The sequence below is a fragment of the Dermacentor andersoni genome, chromosome 2 (genome assembly GCF_023375885.2).
Source record: "Dermacentor andersoni chromosome 2, qqDerAnde1_hic_scaffold, whole genome shotgun sequence".
Classification (NCBI taxonomy): Eukaryota; Metazoa; Arthropoda; class Arachnida; order Ixodida; family Ixodidae; genus Dermacentor; species Dermacentor andersoni.
The window spans coordinates 150,526,905-150,551,060 of NC_092815.1; the positions used below are offsets into that span (position 1 = coordinate 150,526,905).

General features: G+C 45.1%; 1 protein-coding gene across 1 annotated transcript; it reads left to right on the top strand.

Moving 5' to 3' along the window:
• The first annotated feature begins 1,560 nt into the window (after window positions 1–1,560).
• On the top strand, window positions 1,561–24,156 carry LOC126540602 (uncharacterized). The gene is made up of 5 exons (XM_050187442.2): window positions 1,561–1,923; window positions 2,902–3,259; window positions 9,727–9,959; window positions 12,740–13,172; window positions 23,392–24,156. The coding sequence occupies exons 1-5, from the start codon at window positions 1,857–1,859 to the stop codon at window positions 23,684–23,686; spliced, it is 1,386 nt and encodes a 461-aa protein (XP_050043399.1). The 5' UTR covers window positions 1,561–1,856; the 3' UTR covers window positions 23,687–24,156.

Genomic DNA, 24,156 nt, shown 5'->3' on the forward strand with positions numbered 1-24,156 from the left:
CGTCTGCTGGGGTTACTAACCTAGAGCTAATAAGCATCTTTTATCGCAAAGTTCTGTTATTCCAAGCTTATTAAAGTTGACATAGGGAAAGTATGTTTGAACAACGCCCTAAAAAGCCGTGCCCTCATTTAACGTCCAATTTTCAACAGGTAGTAAGGTTGAGTGAGGCTGGTTTTCACAACAATTTGATTTTGTCAATTGCTGAAGCCATGCTCCGAGCAACACAGTTGGGAGAGATTGGTTCCTCGACGTAAGCCAGCGCAGGGTCTGTAAAAAGAAAAACGTCACCGTATTTCCTTACTTCCACCGCTTATCGCATAACCTGAAGAAGATAGGACAGCGTGGAAAGGTTGACGGAGTATTCACTGCTCCAAGCAAGCTTATCAGCTTGTGTGCAAAAACAAGACCATATAGTAAAACAAAGCACGCGTGCAAAAAGCAGCACAAAAAAGAGTACGTTAACTGTGGGACCTGCGTCATTTACCGAATTCCGTTGCCCTGCGGAAAGAGTTATATAGGACAAACCGGCAGATGCACTAATGATAGGCTTAGAGAGCACTCCAATAAAGTTAACAAGGCTTCGCCGGACGACTGCCTCGCAATTCACTCTCATAAAGTCGGATGCGTTCGGCCATTCGAGCAAACGTGAATACACTCGTCTCATCATTGAAAGTGTCCATAGAGAAGAGTTCGGCAATGCTTGGGTTAGCCAGTCGTCCTTGTCACTATGATAAAAAAAGAGTATGAATTCCTGCGCATGCGTTAAACGTAACAGTTTTTGCCTTGTCTGCAAGTGAGTTGTACTATCATACTATCATGTTATCTTGTCAGTAGACACGTGCTTAAAAGCGAGATAATGTGAGGGTATAAAAGTGGCGTCCGGCCCGGAATAAAATTGGTGTTGGAAGTTAGCGCCTGTATGTGTGTCTGTTTTTCTCCTCGGCGTCCTCGTGTCTTTTGCGCGACAAGAAAAACTTCAAAAGGCTATATAAGCCCCGGGGTGACATTTATCCGCTTTCTTCAAGAACATATTTCGACATTTACTGGTTTCTACGTGTTCGCGACATTGAATATATCCTTTTATGTGACTGCATGCTGGCTGCATAACATAATTCGACCGGCCACCCTCACCAGAACAACTCAGTGCGCCGGTGGCTCCAGCGAGATCGCATGTCACAACCTTTGCTTCTTAGCCCTCGTGTTCCTTGAATCAGCATGATCAACTTCTCCCTCAGCACCTCCTTATCGGAAAGGCGTGCATCTGCAAGAACGGCGGTTGGGTAGCGCCTGTTATCTCGCTTCAGTAAATGAACTCCATGCACTTGCGGCTTCTTAGTTCTAAAATACAAGGAAGCTTTTCGCTTTACTCACTGGTGCCCTCCCCCCCTCCCCCTTCCTCCCCCCCAAGTAGTCGTCGGCTTTCCTACTTCGACTAACAGAGAGCACCGAAACTTGAGGTTTCGCAAGTTTCCGCATGGGGACGCTTCTCGTGCTTCGCAGCAACACACGTCCAGAGGCGCTCGCCGAGTGCCTCCGAACGCTACGCGGCGTCGAGAAGCGGAGGTCCCGGTCTGGGGGCATGGTTTATGTTACTGCAACGCCCACGCTCCTCCTGTAAACATTCGTCTCTCTTGAGCTCTTGCCCAGATGTTTGGCGCTCAGGCCTAGTAGGACCGGGACGCATCACGCGCTTCTACGTAGCTGTACGTAGAATAAACCCCTATAACCAGCGCTCTTGCTCGTCATTGCTACGGTCGTGCAGGCAGCATCGGCAATGTAGCAGGTAGGAAACGTACCGCAACGGCTGCGCCACAAGGATCTACTTTTTTCTAACCACAGTGACTTTCGACAAAGCCATGAAAACAGTGACTTCACCCCTGATGTTTCTGCTTGCGGCAACGACATGCGCAGCAGTCGCTCCTGGTGAGTATCGACGCTTGGAGTTTCTTGTTCTCTTTTACGTTGTGAGCCATCGCTCTCGCTTACATATTTGCTGGAGTTTCGAATTTAACAGTGTTGACTGTGACATGCACATCAACCTCCTAATTTTTTTAGTACTTACAAGAAAAATTTATGTAATTGAATTGTTTCCTCTGAAATTCCAGATATATGGCCAATGAAAACACGTATCATTATGAAGTATTCTCCAAATTGTAAGAGCTTGAAGAAATACAAATTATGCCTTACCAGAAGCATGCGTTACAGACGAACATGTTCGTTAAAAATATTCCAATATTTAGTGCTGTGTAACATTACGTATAGTAAATACGTATTGTGTTGCACTACAATATGTATTTTTATTGTTTTGCTCGTTTAACTTTTTTTAGCTTTTATTCCAGTTCAAAGCAGGCACTTGTGACTTCCTGTGTAATACAGCCACTGCACATTCAAATAATTTCCTTTTTTTAGAATCAGCGGTTTCTCTGGGCTCTTGCACTGTCTGTCGTATTTTGCATTGTTGATGTCTTTGCAACGACGTACCAGTTGACCACCTAGAAATTTTACTGCGGGTGTTGAACGGAGCTTAAATTTTCATATGACTTGACACTGTTATTGAAATGCATGTCATTTCCCGTATGTTTACCCAGACCAAAAAGAGACGTGTTGCGTCCATGTCGCGATTTAGGAACCAGCATTGACACCACTAAGCCAAGGCCCAAGTGATTTTTCTACGTTTAATGAAACAGTTTTCCAGTATATTTATAAACATCTGGAATTGCTAAAAAGTACTATCAATATGGAAAGACGGCTTAAGCAGTAAAGCTCTTAGCTCGATACGTGCGCATACCAAGAATCACTTTTGCATGAATGATTTTTGTGAGAAAACTCAAGCAGCACAAAAGCTGAGTCGTTCGATTACTCCAAATTGAATTAGATGCTCAAACATCCCACTTCTTTCAGACAACTCGTGTGATGATCGTCAACGCCGCCACACGCTCTTCGACGTCGGGCTGACCAGGGTGTTCGGCATGTCGTCGTTCAGAGCTCTCCGACTGGAAGAGGTCCGCCAAACGTTCACAAAATTCTTCACGTTCAGAGTTTGGCTGTGGGATGGCAAACTTCAGGGCCTGCAGAACATTCGACGACTTGAGCGCAACTTCATGAATGTTACCGACAGTGGAGTGGTTGCCCACTTCGAGATCCATGGCGGGCCTCTTGTCGTCACCTACACAGGCACCCTCCGCTCTGTTCTGATGGACGCCCGGGTAAATGTAGACATCTACGTGCCGCAGATCTACATGAGCCTCTACGTGGAGGAGTGAGTACAGCGTCAAGAAAATTTCCCTATAACACGCAACGACGAGCTGACGGCTTGTTTTGTGGTACTGTGCCTTTGTCCTCACCTTTACGAGAATTATTGTTAGACCTTGTATGGCTTCAATGGTTTGTTCTCACTTTGACTGGGCGAACAGGAGCTCGAACGTTTTCTATGTCGGAGTAACAGAGCTTTCGCGACAATACCTCAACGTGAGACAGTCATCACTTCATGGTTTCTGGAATTTACAACCCTCTTCGTAATTCAAGAACATTAAGAAAGGCATTAGCTCTCACAGACTGACCTTCTTCGGTTACTTCAAGGCTTCACTTTCATTGTTCCCTTCCCCGTGTCTTCTTTCACTGTATAATTCATCATACTAGTCGTCTACCGCCCTCGTGAATGTACGAGGCGTAGATAGGCAGTACGCTTGGGCAGAGGAATACAATGCCGAGCATAACTCCCCGAATATTGGAGCAAAATGAAAGTTTAATTTTTTTCTTTTAACATACGTTGCAACGATGCGTGACTTGTTGGGAAATTTGCGCATCCATGTCGTAAACTGTGAATTCTTGGTTGCCACCGGCAAGTGTAATAACCATTCTTGCCTCGATTATGCAAACATGTTAGCGCACATAAAAGGCAGACCGCCGGCTTCGATGCGAATTCGAGATTGTTACTGGTTCTTGGCACTCACAGTAATACACAGGCGAAAAAAAAGAAACTGCCATTTTTCAGTCTCGTCTCACAATGGGGGCAAACCATTAGCCATGTTTGTCGCAATTGCTAAGATAGACTGTTTACTCTTGAATCTTCTAAGACGGCTGATCCGGCCGGCGCGCGGAGTGGCGCGAGCCAATGGGGCCCTGAACTTAGGGCTCCACCCTACGAGGAAGTCACCAAATCTCATTACAAATAAACGTTTTCTTTCTCTCTCTCTCTCTCTCTAAGACTACAGAGGCTTCGCCGAGCAGTAAACGTTGTTTGCAGTGGCGTACCTAGGTCGTGTGGCACCCGGGACCCATAAGTCTCCTGTCACCCGCCCTCCACCACGCACCCCAAGTGTTGTCAGGAAGGCGAGGATATCAAAACAGCCGCCTTGGATCCTCCCCTTCGCTTTCGCTCCCAGATATCGCTCATGTAGCAGATGTACAGGTTGTTTCATTTTATGTCCCAAATAACACTGTGTGCTGCACTGGTAACGTGTGATAATCGCGTTTGCACATTAGAAGTCCGACTGTAAGGCTTGGCAGCCAACACAGATCATGTTGAAATTCGCGATTTTAGAGGCAATACTGCATTTACAAAATTGAAGCCCGACAGCCGTATGTTGCCCAACAACTTCTGAAAATCGTCGTAAGTACAACGGCGTATACTATTTTGGCTATGACGAGCCCTGAACCCAAAAGAAGATTAAATAACTGTGTCAGCGACGCTGATCCCCTTCCTACAAGAAAACACCACCTGCTTCCTTGCTTCACGGGCACCAATGCTATGACAATTACGAGTTCTTTTAATTCTGATCGATAAAGCCTTTCTTTATTTGCTGCTATTAGCGAAAGTAATCACCTGAGCTCCGATACCGCAACAAGATTGGAAATGGAATAGAGCCTGCTCCGTGTGGATTCTTGGCGTCACCATGAAAAAAAAAACGAAAAGGCCGCGATATCGATGTCACTGGTGAAGTATTTCATATTTCTTTCGATACTGCCATACTGGGCCGCCCGCAGTTGCAAAGTACTGCAGGCTCTAGCACCCAAGATGATTTTGTTTAGAGAAGTTTTTGTTGAGTTAATAACATGACTTTAAGTCCTCAATTCCCGAATTGAATTTTTTCCTTTATAATTGCCAATTAAAGAAATTATTTAAGATATCATTAACAATTATCTGCCATATTTTGCACAATACTGAGTTTCTAGTGGTGAGAAAGACACATAACTTCATAGAATATGGCATATATCATCAGAAAATTCACCTTTATGTAAAATTCCGCGCAGTTGAAAGGACGCTGTCTTTGTGACGTGAAGTCACGCAACAACAACAACAGGAGGAGGAGAAGGAGAAGGAGGAGGAGGATAAAAACAAGGAAGGAAGGGTAGGAATGTCAACCAGACGCACGTCCGGTTTACTACCCTATACAGAGGCAGGGGTATATGGGAAGAAAGGAAAGGAAAGCGAGAGAAGAATCTACTATCAGTGCGAATACGTGCGGATGTCCATGTCTTCGCGCCTACAATTGGTCACTGAGCCAATTTCATGAAATGTAGCAGTGCCCCCGTCGCTTTGTAAGCCTGGGACGCCTGGGGGCATGGTCCGAGAATCTTACTCTCTGGAAATGGTCTGCTATCTAATCGGTTTAGCACTCTCCAAAGAACGTAGCGTTCGATTTCACAGATATTATAGAGGCACAACACGTGCTCGATTGTCTCTTCACAGTAGCACTAGTCACAGATCTGCGTGTCTGACTTTCCAGTAAGGCATGAACACGCTTTCTCAAAAGCCGCCTGTAACCAGAGGGGGGAAAGTAAAGTTGCATCACGGCGGGAGAAATTCTATCGAATCTGCAGCTTCATTGTAAAATCCAGCTGGTGGACACAGAAGTTGGAGAAAATGGGGGTGTTCCACGTGGTATCAGTTTTGGTTTGAGCCAGTAAACGATGACCCCTCGGAGCGTCTGTCATTCATAAGGGTACAGTAAGTGTCAAGGTTTCTTTATGGACTGGCCGGGCGGCATCATCAGCAAGGTAATTTCCGACGATGCCACAGTACCTCGGAAGCTATTGGAAGATGATGTTATGTCCGTTTATGAGGGCTTGATGGAGAACTTCTCAGGTCTCCCATAGCAGTTGTTCATGGGTCTTGCGTCGTAAAACTCACTGAAGACTCTGAAGGGCTGCTTTGGATCAATAAAACGACCCACTTTCGAGGTTTGTCTCGTGCGATGTAATTAAGAGTGGCAGGTAGAGCGGGAAGTTCTGTGGTCGTAAAAGTCGTTATACGGCGCACTTTAAACGTAAGTGTGACTTCTAAGGCGGGGCTGATAAGAGTGCCTGTGGAGCTGGTGGTTGAGACATATCCAATGGTATAACTGTGCGATGGTTGTTCATGTGCCCCGTTCAGTAATGACAGTGTAAACTGACGTAGAGCCACTCTTGAATGACGGATCTACTTCTTAATTCCCGGAATTGTGAGCCGTAACTGTGGCAGTCGTAGGCACCAGAGGGGTAACAGTGGTCTTGCTGCTGGTGTAAAGCCCTACGGATGGTAGCCTTGATGTGTCGCAACAAGTTCGCGAACTGTGGCTTGAGGTCTTTGTGCTGGCAAACCAGCAATATAGTGATTGGGTACGCAACATAGATGTTGAATTTGTTCTCTTATGTTGTCAATCGGGATAAATGTTGGAACCATGTAGTCTCTAGCAATCATGATTGTTGCATAGGTTGAAGTGCATCGTGGTAGTCCAATTCATGTCCGTAGAGCCTGGCCTTGCAAACTTTGGAGGGTACGAATGTTTGTTTTACATGTGTTCGCCAAAACTGGCAAGCAGTACCGCAAAAAACCGCTTCAGGTGGATGCAGTGGGAGCTCCATGAAAGGTCCCTGTCAGCAATGACACCTAATAAGTGGTGACACTTCTGGTATTTGATACTCTGGCCATTGACAGAAACAGGGTATGCTGCCATAGGTTGGCGCGTCAACGCGATTAACGCCCATTTTTCGATGCACACACTAAGGCCTTGTTTATGGAGATGCGAACAAGTTTGGCTGGCTGCCCGCTGAATTCTTGCGCGCAAGAGTCACCGGAGCATACGAAAGACAAATATCATCAGGGTCCATTGATAGGTTAATTGCCTTGGGTAATATCTTAGCAAGGCCAACTGCAGTAATGTAAAGAGAATAGGGCTCAATACCCCGCCAGCTGGAAGGCTACCGTGATAACCACAGCAAAATGGCAAAAGAGAGTGTTAGCTAGGACTTATAGATATTCAACACTGCAAAACTGATACAAAACTATGCAAACGATAGAAAACTGATAAATGGATCAGTGTATACACATTGACGACACACAAACTATGGTGGTGCATGAGCGCACCGCACATGAAACGTTCCACTAAGGCTAGTAGTTTAGCGACCTCATAGCGAATTAAATCTTTAGCCCACACATCCTTGCTATTATTACGTGAGATGGTGATAAAGCTGCAGCCGACAATTCTGCGGCACTAAACATCTGGTACATCGGGTACATGAACTCGGGCGGCTGGTTACCGGAGCATTCTTTACCATTTACTCCCAATGTAACCGGCAGACGCACGGGGGTCTTCAGACATATATGTAACCCCCCCACCTGGCACCCAGCCTTCCCTCCCCCCCCGTTACTACACTGCTGGCTGTTTGATTTCCAGTTAGCAGACCGCAGCACGGCATTAGCGCTGATGCGTTGACGATGCAGAACGCTCTACAGACATAATCGTTCACTGCGTCAATTATGCACTACTCCGTGCTAATATGGTTCGGGGTGACGGTGGCGAGCAAATGCTTAATAGGCGCTGAGTAGACGATGCGGCGCAAATGAACGTATATAAGGATGTTAGCCCTTATTAATGCATACGGAGGCGGCAAGGACCTGATAACAAAGCATATCAATGAAGCAAAGCTCCGCTGTCACATTCATGTAGACAGAGCTTATGATTACAACACCAAAACATTTTTTTTTCGCGTCAGTCCACGAAGCGTGCACAATATATCGACAAGATGGCAAGCAGACGCTGAGCAGATGACGTGGCGGGAATGAACACATCTCAAGAGGTATTCTTCCTTCCTATTGGTTAAGGAGTCCGGCCCTTCCGCAATGCTTCAAACGACATGTAAGATGAAGTAGTGAAGCGCGCACACTGTCTGTCCTTGACTGTACATGATATGCTTACTTTTTTTGTTTTCCAAATATTTCAGAAGTTCCACTTCTTGTACGAATGTAGTTGGCACGAGTAATTCTGCGAAGGGGCTAGTTGGTGAAATATTATGGCTTTACACGCTGTTTTCTTTCTCTCCCTAATTCCCTTGTCCCCGCAGAGTATCATGTCAATGATGTCTACACGCTGAATAAAATCTCTGTCTTTCATTAAAGGGTTCTCTCTCTCTCTTTACACGCTGCTTAGGGTGCCTAAGGTGCAAGAAAAGAACACCTTAAGCGGCGCGTCTACCCATGAGGCCTTTGGCGCATTTGCGGCACTTAGTTTTTGCGCATCGTGAAGAATAAATGAGTCAAATAGAATCATTGGCTTTCACTGTGACTAAAAAGGATAGTATGCAATGTGCGCGCTAAGCCCAGGTGACCGTGAGTGTACTTTAGTGGGTGGGCGTAGAAAACTGTCGGAAATGGGCAAGTAAATCTATGTGACAAATGTGGCATGTGGCCAGAAATATATTGCCAAGACAATGTTTTTTAGGGAGGAACTCAGGCTGCGGGACTGAAATATACGCTTTTTAGGAACTTGACGTCCACGTACGGCAATACTTCAGTTTGCTTTTATTTCAACACCCTCCCGCGGCTGGCATCAATACACCAGAAAAATCTGCAGGCTGCAACCTTATGGCTCTTCGCGCCTAAGACTGACATCAGTGTTCTTTAGCACATAAGAAATTGTATTACAGTAGCTATTCTATTTAATACGGGTGATTGACAAATCAGGAAGTAAGAAGCTGAACAAAGGAAGGAAAAAACGAAAACTTAGAATAAGTCTAGGTTTTTAGTGTGTGCTTTTGTTTGCGTTTCAATACTGTGAATGGACACGTGGTTCGCTGGGTTTTCCAACAAATAAATTGTGTAATTCACGAAGCCACATTACTACTCACAATTCCCGCAGAGGGCAGTGATCGCTACACAGAGTTTGCGGAAATAATTCTTGTTGAGCTCTGCCAGCGGCTGCAATTGTTCCAGCACTTACTTTAGCTACGCAGATCTTTTACGGCATGGGATACATTGAACCACAAAAAATATGCCATCGCTCAGCAGAAGGCAATGAGAAAAAACTCGAAATTGACCAAATGTGAGCATTGACAAGCTTCATGGGTTGATTTCTATTCACGAATCAAAATCATGCATTATGGTAGGCTGCAGAATAAGCTGTGGCCTCCATTGTCAAGTTTTGGGAACATATACGGTAAAGTGTCGCTGCAGATTTATTAAGAAACTAAATAAACTAAATTGCAATATAAGAAACTATAAGGTACTGCAAAAGTGCGCTTTCTAAAAAAATGGTGCTGCTTTGGCGAACCGAGAAATTATACTGTGTGCTTCTGCAGAGGGATGGCGTTTTGTACTATCCCTGTGCTGAGGAGCATAGTGACGCTGCGTGATTCTTCGGGCAATGAGAACGTAGTTCCGGAATCAATATCGCTTGTTATAATTGTTTGCGAGATTTCTGATTATGCTTACCATTAATCTCTTTCCTCAACCGGTGTTTTGTGCAGGCCATCGCCAAACGATCTCAGAGTGACCTATTTTCGCTTCTGGGCCGCCCCGGTAAACTTTACTGCTCACAAGATTCGTGGAAGCACCATCGTTTTTGACTTGTTCATGTCCGTTGCCAGAAGCTCCATCGAGAAGGCGATTGACAAGGAAATTAGTGCCATGATGCGGCAGATCGTACAAAAGTTCGTTAGCAAGGTTAAACTATTTGCCCTGGACGGAACCACACTTGGAGGTACGTGAATCCAACGCCTCTTCCGAAGACATTAATTCGGTGTGGCGTAGCACAATAAATTGCAACTTACTTGGCTACAAGAAAGAAAAACGACAACGACGAATGTGCTCAAAGAGAAGTAAGCACACCTATGAACAGGTTTACCTCCATTTGCGTTAGCTCTCTATGAAAACTATTTCCCAGGGAGAGAAAAGCTTTCATATGTAAAAACATTTAATTAGCACGCTGCATTCCGGAAACATGTTTCCATGCCAACTTCTTAGCAATCTTTATGGCATTCCTATAGCTTATTCTTATTCTTACAGCAAGGTCACAGAGTTTACGACGTTTTTTTCACGCAATCAGTCACTGTTTACATTTTCCGCCTAACTTATAATTGCTGCATCACAAGAGTGAGGCACATTGAGAACTTCAAACCGCCCTAGCCAAGCGATATTCAGGTGCTCCCTTACTTCTAGAGCTGTACGACTCTTTAGGTGAAGACTGAAACCAAGTCTAATCTCATGGAAATTTGAACACATTTGTGCAAAAATCCAGTCCTAGGATTATAGAGACGCAGTTGGAGTTACTGCGTACGCAGTGGGAGCGTAAAAATAGCAGCTGCCTAAAAACTTAACTTGTAATCCTCGCTGATTGACATTACCTCAGTAATGATAGTGACTACAGTAAAATATACGTCTCTCCACGTCTCTCAAAGATTTGTCGGCTTGTGAGATTTGCAGTGTGCATCTGCAGTGGTACTACACAAAGATAATTTGATCTTCGTGATACGCACAAACGTACTTCAAATTCGTGCAGGAACACAGTACAAGTCTCTTCAACGATGAATGAAGGCAGCGAACCTAACCCCCGCATTTGTGACGTGCATTGGTACAACAGTGATTATTTTTGAGTGGGAAAAAGTTTCCCAGCAACATTCTGTAACCCACATGCACTTGACGATACGCATTCCATATATTTGACTTAAGTAGGGCTTCAGTAGCGGCGTTACATATCGGTGTAGCTGGGTGCGTCAAATTGAGTTTCCCTGGGCAGCTGAACAGGCACCAATGCGGAAACCAATTACCCTTGCGTCCATTGCTGCATAACCAGTAATGCCAAATTAGTTGCAATCTCTGTGAACATATCGGTCGTTTGCGGCGCTCAAAAGAAGAATTTACCTTTAGTTAAAGTTCAATCCTTCACCGTTTTTAGCTCATATTTGGTGGCACTTTTCCGCAGAAAGATCTGTGGTTGTCTTTCGAATTTTTTTAGAGACAGTCACTCTGAATATTGCAAATCTACCTTCTGCACACATCCTCCGCTTTACTGTTAAAACATAACATGCACAAGATTACTCAATGTTGCTTCACAATACACAAGCATGAAAAAACTTAGGCGAGCTACGTGGAGTCCTTGGTAGCAAGTACCCCGCCCTACGAACACCCTTTTGAAGACAAAGTACTTCGTGAAGTAAAGGAATGCCTATATGCCACTACTTACTTAAGACGCAGCGCTACCAGATCTTGCAACTTGTTCAATATTTATTGCAGTTTTCAATGGATATTTATGTTCGTGTGAAAATTAAATAACTGGTAGTACTCTATTTGTATTCGCTGTGTTCCCTAGAAAGCAGGAAGTACTCCTTGCTCGTTTCAATATTCTGTATGTAGATTTTACGCATTCGTCTTCGTTTAGCCATTACAGCCCCAACCAAAGAAAATTTGAACAACGCACCGCGCTTCGCGTCGAAAACTCCAGACGCGTTTAATTGCAGGCTGCTCCGATGTTTGCAACTCCCTGCAACCTACAAGCATTAGGTTATGGGCAAGCAGTGGTTACTTCAAGCAGTGGTTGATGGATCTGCATAAATATGAGAGTGGTAGAGCTGCATTCACGCTGCCGGCAGCCGCAAAAAGTTGCCGTTCAGATAAGGTTTGCCGTGGGTTGGAGGGTAGCGGCCAGCACACAGCAAACTTCCCTTAACGGCTGCTTTGGGCAGCTGCCGTAAGGTGTCGAAATAAGTTTATGCTAATGCCGTCTTGCCTGCAGCTTTGATCCACATGAATGACGGGAGCATTGCTATTTTTTTTTTAAATCCGGGCAGCTAACTTTACCGTATTGCGTTGAACGACTTAGATTTCAATGTGTAATTTTTCTGCAAATTTTGAGCAAGAACGGTACAGTCCGTATGATACGAATTTCAAAAAAAAATTTTTTAAATACAGCACCTCGGTGTTCATTGATAAATTATTTATTTTCTCCTGCTCGCTATCGTAACAGCTGGGGTCTAGGTCAAACTACGGTGATAAAGGTGCTACACCAGGACATATCTTGGCTTGTGGCTGGCGTTCTGGACTTTTCTGTCGACCCGCGGGATTCGAAATGTACTTCACAGGTGATTTATTGTCGTTACTTATGACACAGTAGTATGCATCAAATTGGTGTCAATTTTCCCAATAGCGTACTGCAAGAATATGCTTATATTACTTTCATGAAGTTCATTAGCTTTGCATTTGGGACGAATATTTTCTGAAATTGATTCCGCAAGATTTCTTTTAAATTCAATACACACAATGCACATTACAATATACGAGGAGTTGTGTGGTGAAATAGCGGCTTTTGCTTGTCGACTTGTATGAATTATAAAAGAACGTGTAGAAAGACATGAACGAATATTGCGAAATTACCCAGCACTAGGTGCACTCATTTTCGTAAGGTGCACATTCAGGAAGTTTTCTACGGCGCGCACAGTTCCACGCGCATTACATACAGACTTTGTTTGTATTCTTCTCTTATAGGTCTACCGAAACAACAACCAGTTCCCGCCTACACTTCTGCCATCAGTTTTCCGAAACCTGGAGCGAGTGCTTCTTCTTCAGACATTCCCTTGGGCCAATGGCAGGACACCAGCAAATGGGGAATCTTCGACCACATAGTCAAGCGAATCGTGCTGAACTCTCGACTAGATCCGATTGTGTTCAATGATGTTGATGACGTCGCATTGCAAGGTTGGAACTTCCTGATATCCAACGTTACTGTCGAGGGTCTCCGCCACATACGCCGAGGTAGTGACAACTACGCTGCAGTCAAGCCCTGTGGCATCGACGCTCGTGTGGCACTTTCATTTGAGAATGTTCGTGTGCATATTTTTGCCAGCACTCAGCGTCCTCAGGTTCCATTAAGAGTGGACGCAACAATCCAAGCAGTTGAAGTGATACTCCAAGTGAAAGAGTAAGTACTGTTTGATTAAGCGTCACGCTAGAATTCACTTTACGAGAAAGTAGGGAATATGTTCTCATGATGCAGTAGCATGATCAAATGACACTCTTGCAATTGCAAGTTAGGTGCATCGTGAAAGCATCAAAAGCACATACGTAGGCCAACATTTTATTAATCTAGTTAACCATAAGTACATACGTTAAACGTGTTAAATAGTTCGCAGTTATTTTCTTATCAAAACACTCATAGGCTATCCCAAAAGCAGTTTCGGATTTAACAAGATAACTTCCCACACTGTGTTGCCTCGAAAGGTACAGAGTGCACCCAAACTTGTTACAAAAGAGATATATATATATAATATATAAACTGGAAGTTCTAATTATGCCATATATGTGGATAATAAGTTTTTTCATAGGCCGTCTGCAAATTGCGCTGAACAAAATAATTTTTTTTCATAAGACGCCATCTATGTAGGCCACAATAAAATCAAATAGGTCAATGGCAGTCAAGGAATGGCATCGCTGGACTTAAAGTTATGTAAAATGTTGTGCAATAGCTTGATTGCGCTAACAAAATTAAAACGATACATATCACGCGCGGGAACTCATGAAGCAGTTGCGCTCTTTTTCATCAGGCAAGGCTTGCTCTGCTTCGGGCAAGATTGATGGCTTGTGGTTGTTGTGCCTTCAAAACATGGCACGTGCCTACAGTAGAAGATGGTCCTAGGGCAGAATAGCTTTTAGGTAAGGTAATACATAATAATATAGGGGGTAATGAAAAGATATGTCTGCGAATGAATGAGTGTTTCCATAATGAGCACTGAGACTAGATAATTGAATTGGGAGTTTGTGCCTGTGGTGTTTTTTTTTTTTCTCACTTCTTTGGAAGTCTTGCTCACATTTGTTTCTTTTACTTGAACTCTGATCTGCGTTTGTAACTTAAGCGATAACTTTAGAAATTGCACATGCAACTCAATTACTGTGTCGCATTGAGGTGGCGTCCGGATTCAAGATGTCTTTGAGCTGAACAGGGAGGCAGTGTTGGCGGTGGAGGAGGCAGGACGAAGAAACATTTATTTAATGCGAAGGATTGTTGTCTCGTTCCTGACATTTTCCGGTAGGTAGGTTCCTGTTTAGCAACGCCTTAATAAAAATAAAATTATGTGTGAGAGAAGGTAGAATTTAACCTCTGCCGTGGAGCACAGCAGCCAAGTGCTTTAACCATTAGCCTTTGGTCGTTTTTGCTGTAGCTTGCCGGTGAAACTCAATGTCCGTAAGTGCACTCAAGCGTAAATGTCAAAGGAATTAAAACAGACTTGGAATGCCAGGCCAACATGAGCATAACTTATCGAAACTAGAAAGGTTTAGTAAGCAGTACAGTTTTTACAAGCAGCACCGACTCCGGAACATAACTCTGTGTTGTGTGCACTTCGAGAAAAAGTATGACACCCTCGCAAAGTGTTCGCGGGCTGGTTTTGCGTCAACATCATTGAGGCAAGAAACGAACCGAGAATTTCATACACTGTGCAGGCCCAATAGCGTTAACGCCTCAAGAGGTACCCTGCCATCCATGTTTACTGCTAAAAACGCTATTCAATGCGCGTATAATGGCAGTCCTTCCATTAAGGTACGTTAGATTATGTCCCAAAGAAAAACTGCGTCCCTACAGTAAAGAAAAACATGCTCATTCGTCTTTGGCTTTCGACACAATAAATAGTTTATACCCCAAAGAACAAAGAGGTATTTCTGTTCCATTTATGTTTCTACAAGTAGTACACTATTATGCAATTTGAAGAAAATTGGTGGGCATGCAACATTTATATAGGGACGGCTTACCGGCGAAGCTGTTTAGGCTGCATACAAATTACAGTGTACTACAATACGGTTGAGTGTGACGTGCGGCTGGGGGCGGCGCAAATTTTGCACTGACGCGCGCAACGACGAAAAACGATGATGCTTTGGTTGCGCTGCGATCGAAATGGATTGAGCCACATCAAGGTCGCGCCGTTGAAAACTGCTGGCGAAACTTCGCGGAAGGGTCACTCGTACTACTTCGCGTGCTGATGTAAGAGTTCAGACCGCTCAAACGCTGTTTATAATTACATATTGCATAAATATATGTCGTAGGAACAGATGCCTTCCTTTCTGTTCTTTATTTCATTTTATTCTTTGTTAAGTGACGATTGATGCTAGCGCGTGCATAGCGGCCGCACTGTTGGTCGACTTTCATTCTACTGTGTTATTGTACGGTTCCCTTCGGAGAACAAATATTTGTCTTGTTCTTCAAGCAGCATGTACCTCAGCATGTATGTTGCGTAGTGCATATGGCGTTGCGCTACTAAAGTTGTGCTCATGGATTCAAACCAGGTCGGGAAATTCGATGGGAACGAAATGGAAAACACTCATGTACTTTTGTTTAGGCGCACGTTAAAGAACCGCAGGTGGTGAGAACTGAACAGGGTGCCTCATAATTATAGCACGAGGCATAAAGCGCCAGAATTTTTTTAACTCAGAAAAGTAAATGAAGGTAGCTGCTTCCTTAGGCTTTCTTCGAGAGGTGCAAACAAAAAAAATTAATATTGAGTTCGATTCCTGACAAAAACATTATACGCTTATATTATATTTCCTACCTAAATGTAATGCCTTTCCCAAATGTACGTCCGCTCGACTAAGCAGCTTCTGTATTATAAATGGCAGCTTTCAGTTATCCCGTGCACTATAATCATGACAATAATGAAGTAATTAAAGGAACGGCATCCCTCACGTTCACGTAGATATATTTGTAGATCTGCTGTGTTCGTTGAAAAAGGTAATTAAGTGTGGTGGGCACCCAGTTTTAATGGGTTGCAGACATGCTGATACTCTAAAAAAATATTCACAAAGCTGCGTAAAGACAAAGACATCATTGACACGTTGTTCATCCATTGTTCACATGAGCACAAAGCTACATAAGGACAAAGACATCGTTATATCTGGGGATTTCAATACACATAACATATCATGAGACTACCAACGCACAACGAAAGCAGGGCAGCGCCTCGAAAGAAAAACGCAAAAGAAGTATACATTCCTTAATGATACAACCGAGCCCACGCGCCAAGGAAACAGTGTCAAACGTGACTCTAACCCCCACTTAATCTGGCACCGCAGAATTCAGAATGTAACTTGGGCAAATCTTCACGAAAATCTTGGAAGTGACTACTACATCATTGAAGTTACTCTGAGCATTCCTCGCTCTAAGGCTCGCCTTGTTAACGCAGCTTCCAGTACACAACTTACTGACTGGCACCGATTCCGATTAGACCTAGACAGGGCCGACGAACACCGGAACTACATTCATGGGTGAAGAATATTAGCGAGACGAGAAAAAGTACAACAAAAAGATTGCCCGTACTCCTGAAAATCTACACGTAGACTCTCATTTGCTTAACTTATGAGATAAAAGACACAGGATAGTGCAGAACTGGAAGAAAGATAAACGGAATCTTGGCATTCGCAAACTTATTGAGCAAATAACACTAGAAGCGCAAGAATACGCGCAAAACGTTTAATCCGGAAACTGGTTAGAAACATGGGACAAACTCAACGGCCGCCTACATACTGCGAGAGTGTGCAATATCTTAAGATCCCATTTGGGCCAACGAAAACCACGACACACCATGGACACGATAATGATGAGCTCTCGCCAGACACGCGAAAAACTAGCTGATGAAATTCGTCAGACGTTCTATCCCTTGGACCAAAACGCAGGACAACTTCCGGATTACCCAACTGAGTCAGTCAAAGAGAGTACAAGAGGCATAAACAGCCTGTTTACTTTAGCTGAGCTAGATATGGCTCTCTATTCGCTGAAACGGAACACAACGCCTGGCAAAGGTGGGATTACTTATAGTACACTTCGTAACTTTCCTTCTTCTCAGTTAGAGTAACTTTAATACACATGACCAATATTTGCGAATCCGGAATCCTTCCAGAGGAGTGGAAAATGGCAATAATAATACCAATCCCGAAACCCGGCAAACCGGCCAACTGTATCGGGAACCTACCTCCTATACCTTTAACGTCGTGTGCAAGCAAAATGATGGATCGCATGGCCCTCAACCATCTCAACTGGCACTTAGAAAACAACAGTGCTTTTCCTTACAGAATGACAGGCTTTCGATCACATGTTAGCACTCAGGATACCATGCTTCGTATCTCAGAAGATGTGTATCAAAATCACAGTTTCGTGCAAACCACAGTAATCGCAGGTGTAGATATACACAAGGCGTTCCACCACGTGGAACACTTTGCTATCCTCAAGAACCTCTTGACCTTACGAACCGGCGCTCGGCTCCACAATTATATTAAAGATTTTCTTACCGGTTGCTCTATCCAAATTCAAATCAATGGAGAGCTTTGAGCGCCATACCCTCATAGTATAGGAGTCCCGCAAGGCTCAATCCTATCACCCACTCTCTTCAACATCGCTTTGCTCGAGCTGCCTGCCCGGTTCTCTTCTATCGCACTACTCGAACACAATATTTATGCAGACGATATTACTATATGGTGTTGCAAGGGGTCCCTAGGGTGACAGGAGCACACCATCAAGTAAGGCTTATACACCATTCACGAATAGATTAAAGGCATTGGGCTCAAGTATCCTCCAACTTTATAAATCTGAGTACATAGTAGTAACTAATCAAATAGACCGCCACGCGAACGAGCAGCGCCAAAGCATCAGTCTCCATATCGAACACACCCAAATACCGCGCCGATCCAGCATCAGAATACTAGGCTTCGTCCTTCAGGATTACGGTAGCGCCGAAGTATGGTTGGAAAAAACAATCTCACAACTAAACCAGATATACCACACGCTATCTAGAGTAACACGTAGACACAGAGGACAAAAGGAGCAAGAACTTCGAAGGATTATTGGGGCGCTTGTCGACTACCGTGGGCTCTACCAACTTCCATATCAATCTCTCACCAAGACACAGCACTCCAAATTAGAAACGGCGCTCCGCATATATACCACATTAGCTTTAGGAGTACCTGTATTTGCCGCAAATGACCTTGTGGCCGCCACTGGGCTTTTCAACACACATGATGAACGCATTACAATTTACAGACAAGCGCAAATTCAAAGGCTTCAAACATCCCCACAAGGGCTCAAACTGCTTGAACGTCAAGGATGCCAGACAAGGTGCCCTACCCCCTTTTGCACCGCTGTTTTCTCCACCATGAGGCTCACTACCCTTATTCACGGTCCTACCCATACCACAACATATGCAGCCACACAAACACGAAGCTCGTCGCTCCCAGTTAATCAAACGAGTAAATAGGGAAAATCCACTACCTGACACTACCTATTATTATACGGACGCTAGTCACTCGGAGGGTAGATGTCTAACTGCAGTAGTCGGCCCTGGCTACGAGCATGTAAACGCACACATAGGAGTCCCCAACCCATCCGGCACGTAGGCTCTTGGTATTCTCGAAGCAGTCGCCCGGCCTCATCATCCTACCCAACGCATCTTTATTCCCACCGATAGCCAAGATGCATGCCGAATGTTTCGCGACAACTTGCTACCTGAGCATATGCACAGCCTACTTCAATGTCATTTGGATGCGCACCCTTCGCTCTGTGTTACATTGCAGTGGATTCCTGGGCACCAAGGCATCGGGGGAGGAACTCCCGAGCTCATGAGCTCACCCTAGTTAGTTTTGCGGGTCCTCCGTGACTATGGCCATCCGAATTTAACCCAACGGAACACAGAAAATATTTGCACGAGGAGGGCACATCACTTCTAACGGAACTTCGCGCCAATGCCGTCGCCTTTATTACTCCTCCTATTACCCTCTCGCGAGAAGACAGCGCTATTCTCCGAAGACTTCAAATGAACCCAATAGTGACTCCTCTTTTCCAACACCGGAAGATGCTCCTAAGCTATCTCAATCGAGTGTGGGAGACTGGCGACGTTCCTCCTTCATGGAAGGTGGCTTGCGTTGTCCCAGTGCTCAAGCCCGGCAAAGAAATGACAGACTTGGCCTCGTATCGTCCTGTATCACTGACGTCGTGTGTGGCAAAGCTCATGGAGAAGCTGGCAAGTAAGCGTTTATCTTGGTGGCTCGAAGATAGAAGGGCTCTGCCAACATGCATGACTTAATTCCGCACATGTTTAAGTGCGCAAGACAGCGTCTTGGACTTGATAAGTCACATTGAACATCAAAGAGCTTTAGGCCTCTCAACACTAGCTATTTTCCTAGACGTATCAAAGGCTTATGATAGCGTCGTTCAGAGGTCAATACTAAATAGTTCGCAGGAAATAGGCGTACTGGGCAATCTTTTGCGATTCATTCACTCATTTATCGGTGATCGTAAAATTCAAGTGAGGTTAGGAAATACCATAAACACCGAAAGGGCGGTATCGCGAGGTGTACCTCAAGGAAGTGTTCTTTCCCTAACGCTGTTTAATGTTGTAATGGCTGGTCTTCCCGCTTAAGTGCAAAAACATTGCACGCAGATTATATGTCGATATCTGCGGACGACATTTATGTTTCATTAGCCGGATACCAACACAAGCATTTGGCTCTGATAGCTCGACAGGCATTACTTTCAGTTCAAAATTACCTTCAAGGTGTTGGGTTGACTCTGTCGGTGTAAAAATCTGGCTTCATCATGTTTCCAGGTAGACGAAGACGGTATGCGCGGCGGAAGATAGACCTTGATCAATCTTGCCTTCGTCAGTTGAAGCACAAGCGCTTTTTGGGCGTCATTATTGACTACCGTCTACAGTGGCGACGAGCTGTGGACTCTATTGTGACGTCACTATCTCCGCGTCTCAATGTGATCAGTAGAGTTGCAAGTGAGCAATGGGGAAATCACCCTTCTTCAATGATCAGGCTGCACGACGCACTAGTGACGAGTCGAATAATGTACCAGCTCCCCTTAATTTGAAATTTATTTTAATTTAAAAGCTACTGCCACGGTCAGTTAGTAATTGGTGCGGAGCACCATGCATTAAAATGATGTCGTAGAGAAGAAAGTGAGCTACGTCAGTAGCGCAATTTGTCGGGAGGGCTCTTGTGATGGCTAACCGCGTAGCGCAATCGTTAGTGACGGTGACCCATTTATTTCTGGAGTCCAGCAGCTGCGGCAGTGGCGAGCGATATAACCGATGCGTCAGCAGTTGAAACATATGTGCCTGTCGCCAGTGGCGCGACATTCAGACGGGTTGCAACATTCAGCGAGGTGGCAACGTGGGCAGTGGCGTAGCTAGGTCCTCTGGCACCCGGGGCCCATAGGTGTTCTGTCAACCCCCCCCCCCCCCCCCCCCCCCGGGTGTAGTCGAGGAACGCGAGGATATCAACAAGTTCCGGGTGTCTTCAGACGTATATGACACCCCCCTCCCCCCCACTGGCCTCTTGCACCCGAGGCCCACGGCCCCCCGGCCCCCCCTGTTGCTACGCCACTGAACGTGGGTGAATAAAGAGGTTCAGAGGGCGTGGCACGAATTGAATGAAGGCCGGTGTTTGACAATTGTTGGCGGTCTACGGCCTGTATTAATGACATTATCGCCGGACAAGGATGACATGACGGCAATGAACTGGCTTTTGGCGGTGCTGCTTCGACTTGACGATGAATGATGTGGGTTGAGCTTTCAGATCACGGGGGCTGGTGGAAGAATTCGTCACAACATGACAAGTGGCTGTGTTGGGAAGGCACATGATGTGTTGGGATATTCCACACCTTTTAGTATGCGCGAGACGGCGGCATTACTTGACGATTGTATCGAAGCTGGTAGCTTTGTTAAACACCAGTAGATTGAAGCGTTGTCAGTAATGCCTTTGAGGACATGACTAACCTTATCGTCCTCCTGCATGTTCGGGTTAGCCTTGCTACAAAGGCCGGAGACGTCGAGAATGTAGGGCCCACACGACGTCTGTACGCGTGCGTCAAGGGCTTTCTTTTAGCAATCCATTTGGCGACCAAATGGATTGCTAATAAAATCTTGGCGGAGGTTCTCGTTGAAAAGATCCCAGCTCGTGATCTCCTCTGCGTGAACCTGGAACCATGCCCGTGGTTTGTCTTCGAGTCAGGAAAAAAGGAAACGTTTGCGACCTTACTAGCTGGATAGCATCTGTTACTGGTGTCGACGCGTTCATACAAGCGGAGCCAATCGTCAACATCAGGACTGCCAACTCCGATGAAAATACCAGGATCCGGAGGAGAAGGGGAAATTCTGACTTAGTTCATGCCTTCAGACGTAGAGGCTTGCGCAGACGAAGTAACGTAAGCAAGAGCACAAGTTGCAGTGGTGGAGATGCGACCGCGGCGAAACTACATGGCGGGCACGGGGAACTGTCGCCTCCACCAAATAGCGTTACGTGTCCGTGAGGCACAAGGCTATGTGCAATATATATACACGTAGGCCAACGGTGGCGAAAATGGTGACCCTATAGCAATCGGAGACGCGTCCTCTTCTTCTTCTTGAGTGTAGCCACTACTGTGGCTGCTGTTCCGTATCAATAGCTGATAGCCCTACGCGGGCTATCAGCTGTTTCTTTCTGCACGGGAAAGTTTACCTTACTGAGCTTTTCTACAGCGCAGTGCTGTTTTTTCCCAAGCAACGGCACCGAAAATTCTTGGCTAAAATCTGCCTTTGTGTGTTGAACGATCAGGCGTCGACAGACACCTAGAATGTTTTGTGTTAGTAAAATCTGGCGGACGTTTGATGCGGTGGCTAGGAAAAATTGTTGACTGAAGTCTCTCGTGATGTGCTTTGCGTACACGGAGACAGTGGCGCGCTTCTTTCCTACAGATTGTTTCAAATGCTTCTCACTGAATGATTCCCAAGTGCCTGATACTTCATTGAGCTGCTGCATGCGAGTAGTGACATGCCGGAAAAAGATGGTCAGGAAGTATCGTCTAAAACGCCGATCAGTTTCGCTCAAAGCACGAAGTATCGAAAGATGTTGCGAGAGTCAGCGTTGCATTAAACGCTCTTAGAGTTCAAAGAATACGCGGGCACCTCTCAGCACGGGAAGAAATTGCTCTTGCCTAGTATAAACAGCTCCTTGGTAGATAGGTATCATCCCTCAGCGCTTCGACGATGAAGAGCGCTGCCATTTTCGGCGATGTCACTCAGTGTTGCAGGAGAATAGGCAAAATTAAAAACATCAGCGTGTATATTTGTATGCACCTTGTTTGCACTGTATGCACCTTGTTTAAGTACTCACACAGCTGCTAAGCAGGGATGCTAAAGTCTGTGCGCACAAGCCTCATATCAGCAACGGGGGGGGGGGGGGGGGGGAGGGGGGGGGGCAGAACGATTCCGCATTTTCTCTGCATTATTCATTGACCAGGGTGTCCACTTGAATTTCGCATTTATACAGTCAAATGCACTGGAACCTGTCTCTAGCGTAGCCAGAAACCTTCTAACCCGCCATGCGTGCGCCGTGCATGCACGTCAATACCGTGGAAGCGCAACGGTGCTGTGGACGATGGCGATAATGTGTCTGATGTATGCGACGGATTGGTTGACGGAGAAAAGAAAAGCAAGAGGCTGACCACACCGTAACTGTCTAGTATCTCACTGACATCTGATTCTCAATCAGCGGTATGAAAAAGCAGAACAGACCGAGAGATGGGGTAGACAGGACTGAATAGTTTTAAAAAGTTAAATTATGGGGACCTATGAGGGAGAACCACGATATGATCAGGAACCACGCCGTAGTGACTCCGCGTTAACTTTCACCCCCTGGGGTTCTTTAAGATGCACATAATCCAAGATACGAGGGTTTTTTTGCATTGCTCCCCCATCGCTGAAGAAAAGAGAAATCAATATCTCAGTGAAAGAACATACAGCAGATGTGGTAAAGGTGTCTTTGCTCATACAAACTTTCTTTGTCGGCCATAGCCAATTAGAAACATGCGTGGCTAACTTTCATATGGTTTACAGGAAGGTTGCATGTGAGTGAATGGGTCTTGCATTAATTCTAGCGGATCTGTTATAAGCAACATGCCGCGGACTGCCGGTGAGTCTCTCTTGCCGGTGAGACTGCCGGTGAGTCTCGCTGCGCTTGAGTCACGTCCGAGACGTGTCTCAGAAGTGTCACAGCGTTGTGTGTTGTCGTGTTAGCCCACGATATTTGACATGTTGCTCACTCGTAAATAAAACAGATTGGTATTCGTATGAATCGCGCCAGCATCGATATTCTCTTACATGCTTTGATTTCTCTTTGCACAGGAATAACTCGACAATTGAAGTTGAAGATTACCAGCTGGGCTTTCCTGTTCCACTGGAGTATGAAGTGCACGTTCAAGGATCCATCTTAGGACGGCTGTTTCGGCTCTTCAATGGACATATGAGAAGATTGTTAACCGCAGACGAGGCGAAATGTTTGGAAACGGTATCGAAGAAATACATCAACAAAGCTATAGTTGAAGTTACAGAATTCATCAAAGATCCGGCACCTTGGATGCCCTGGAACAATTCCATTATAGAAGCATATAGTAGATATAGAGATCAGCAAAAGTCTTAGAGCACACGTTGGTACACAACCTGGTCGCCACGTGCATTCCGTCTATGCAGGCAGAATAAAGATACGCAATGAAAATGTTTTTTTCCCAGTTAGTAAGCGTTGATGAGTGTAATACGCCTGTAGTCTTTGCTCGATACAGTCACAAATGAAGCCGTGTAAATTATTTTCCAGCATTCTGAAGTATTACAATCTACGAAACCGTAAAATCATATCACAGATGAAGGGTCGTTCTGAAAGGAGCTTGTTTTGAAACATGGCTGCGGCTTGAACCACTTGAAGCGTGAATACAAGTAGTACAACGAGAAGCTCAATGAGCACTGCCATAACTAGCACGGACGAGCTCCAATAATCAGAAAGACCAATTCAAAATAGAAAACGTTTGCACAATATAAAGCTTACCAGTACTCTTCCTGCTTACTATTTAAATAAAATTCCTCTAGAACCCATTAACTCGTAAAATACTTAGGAGT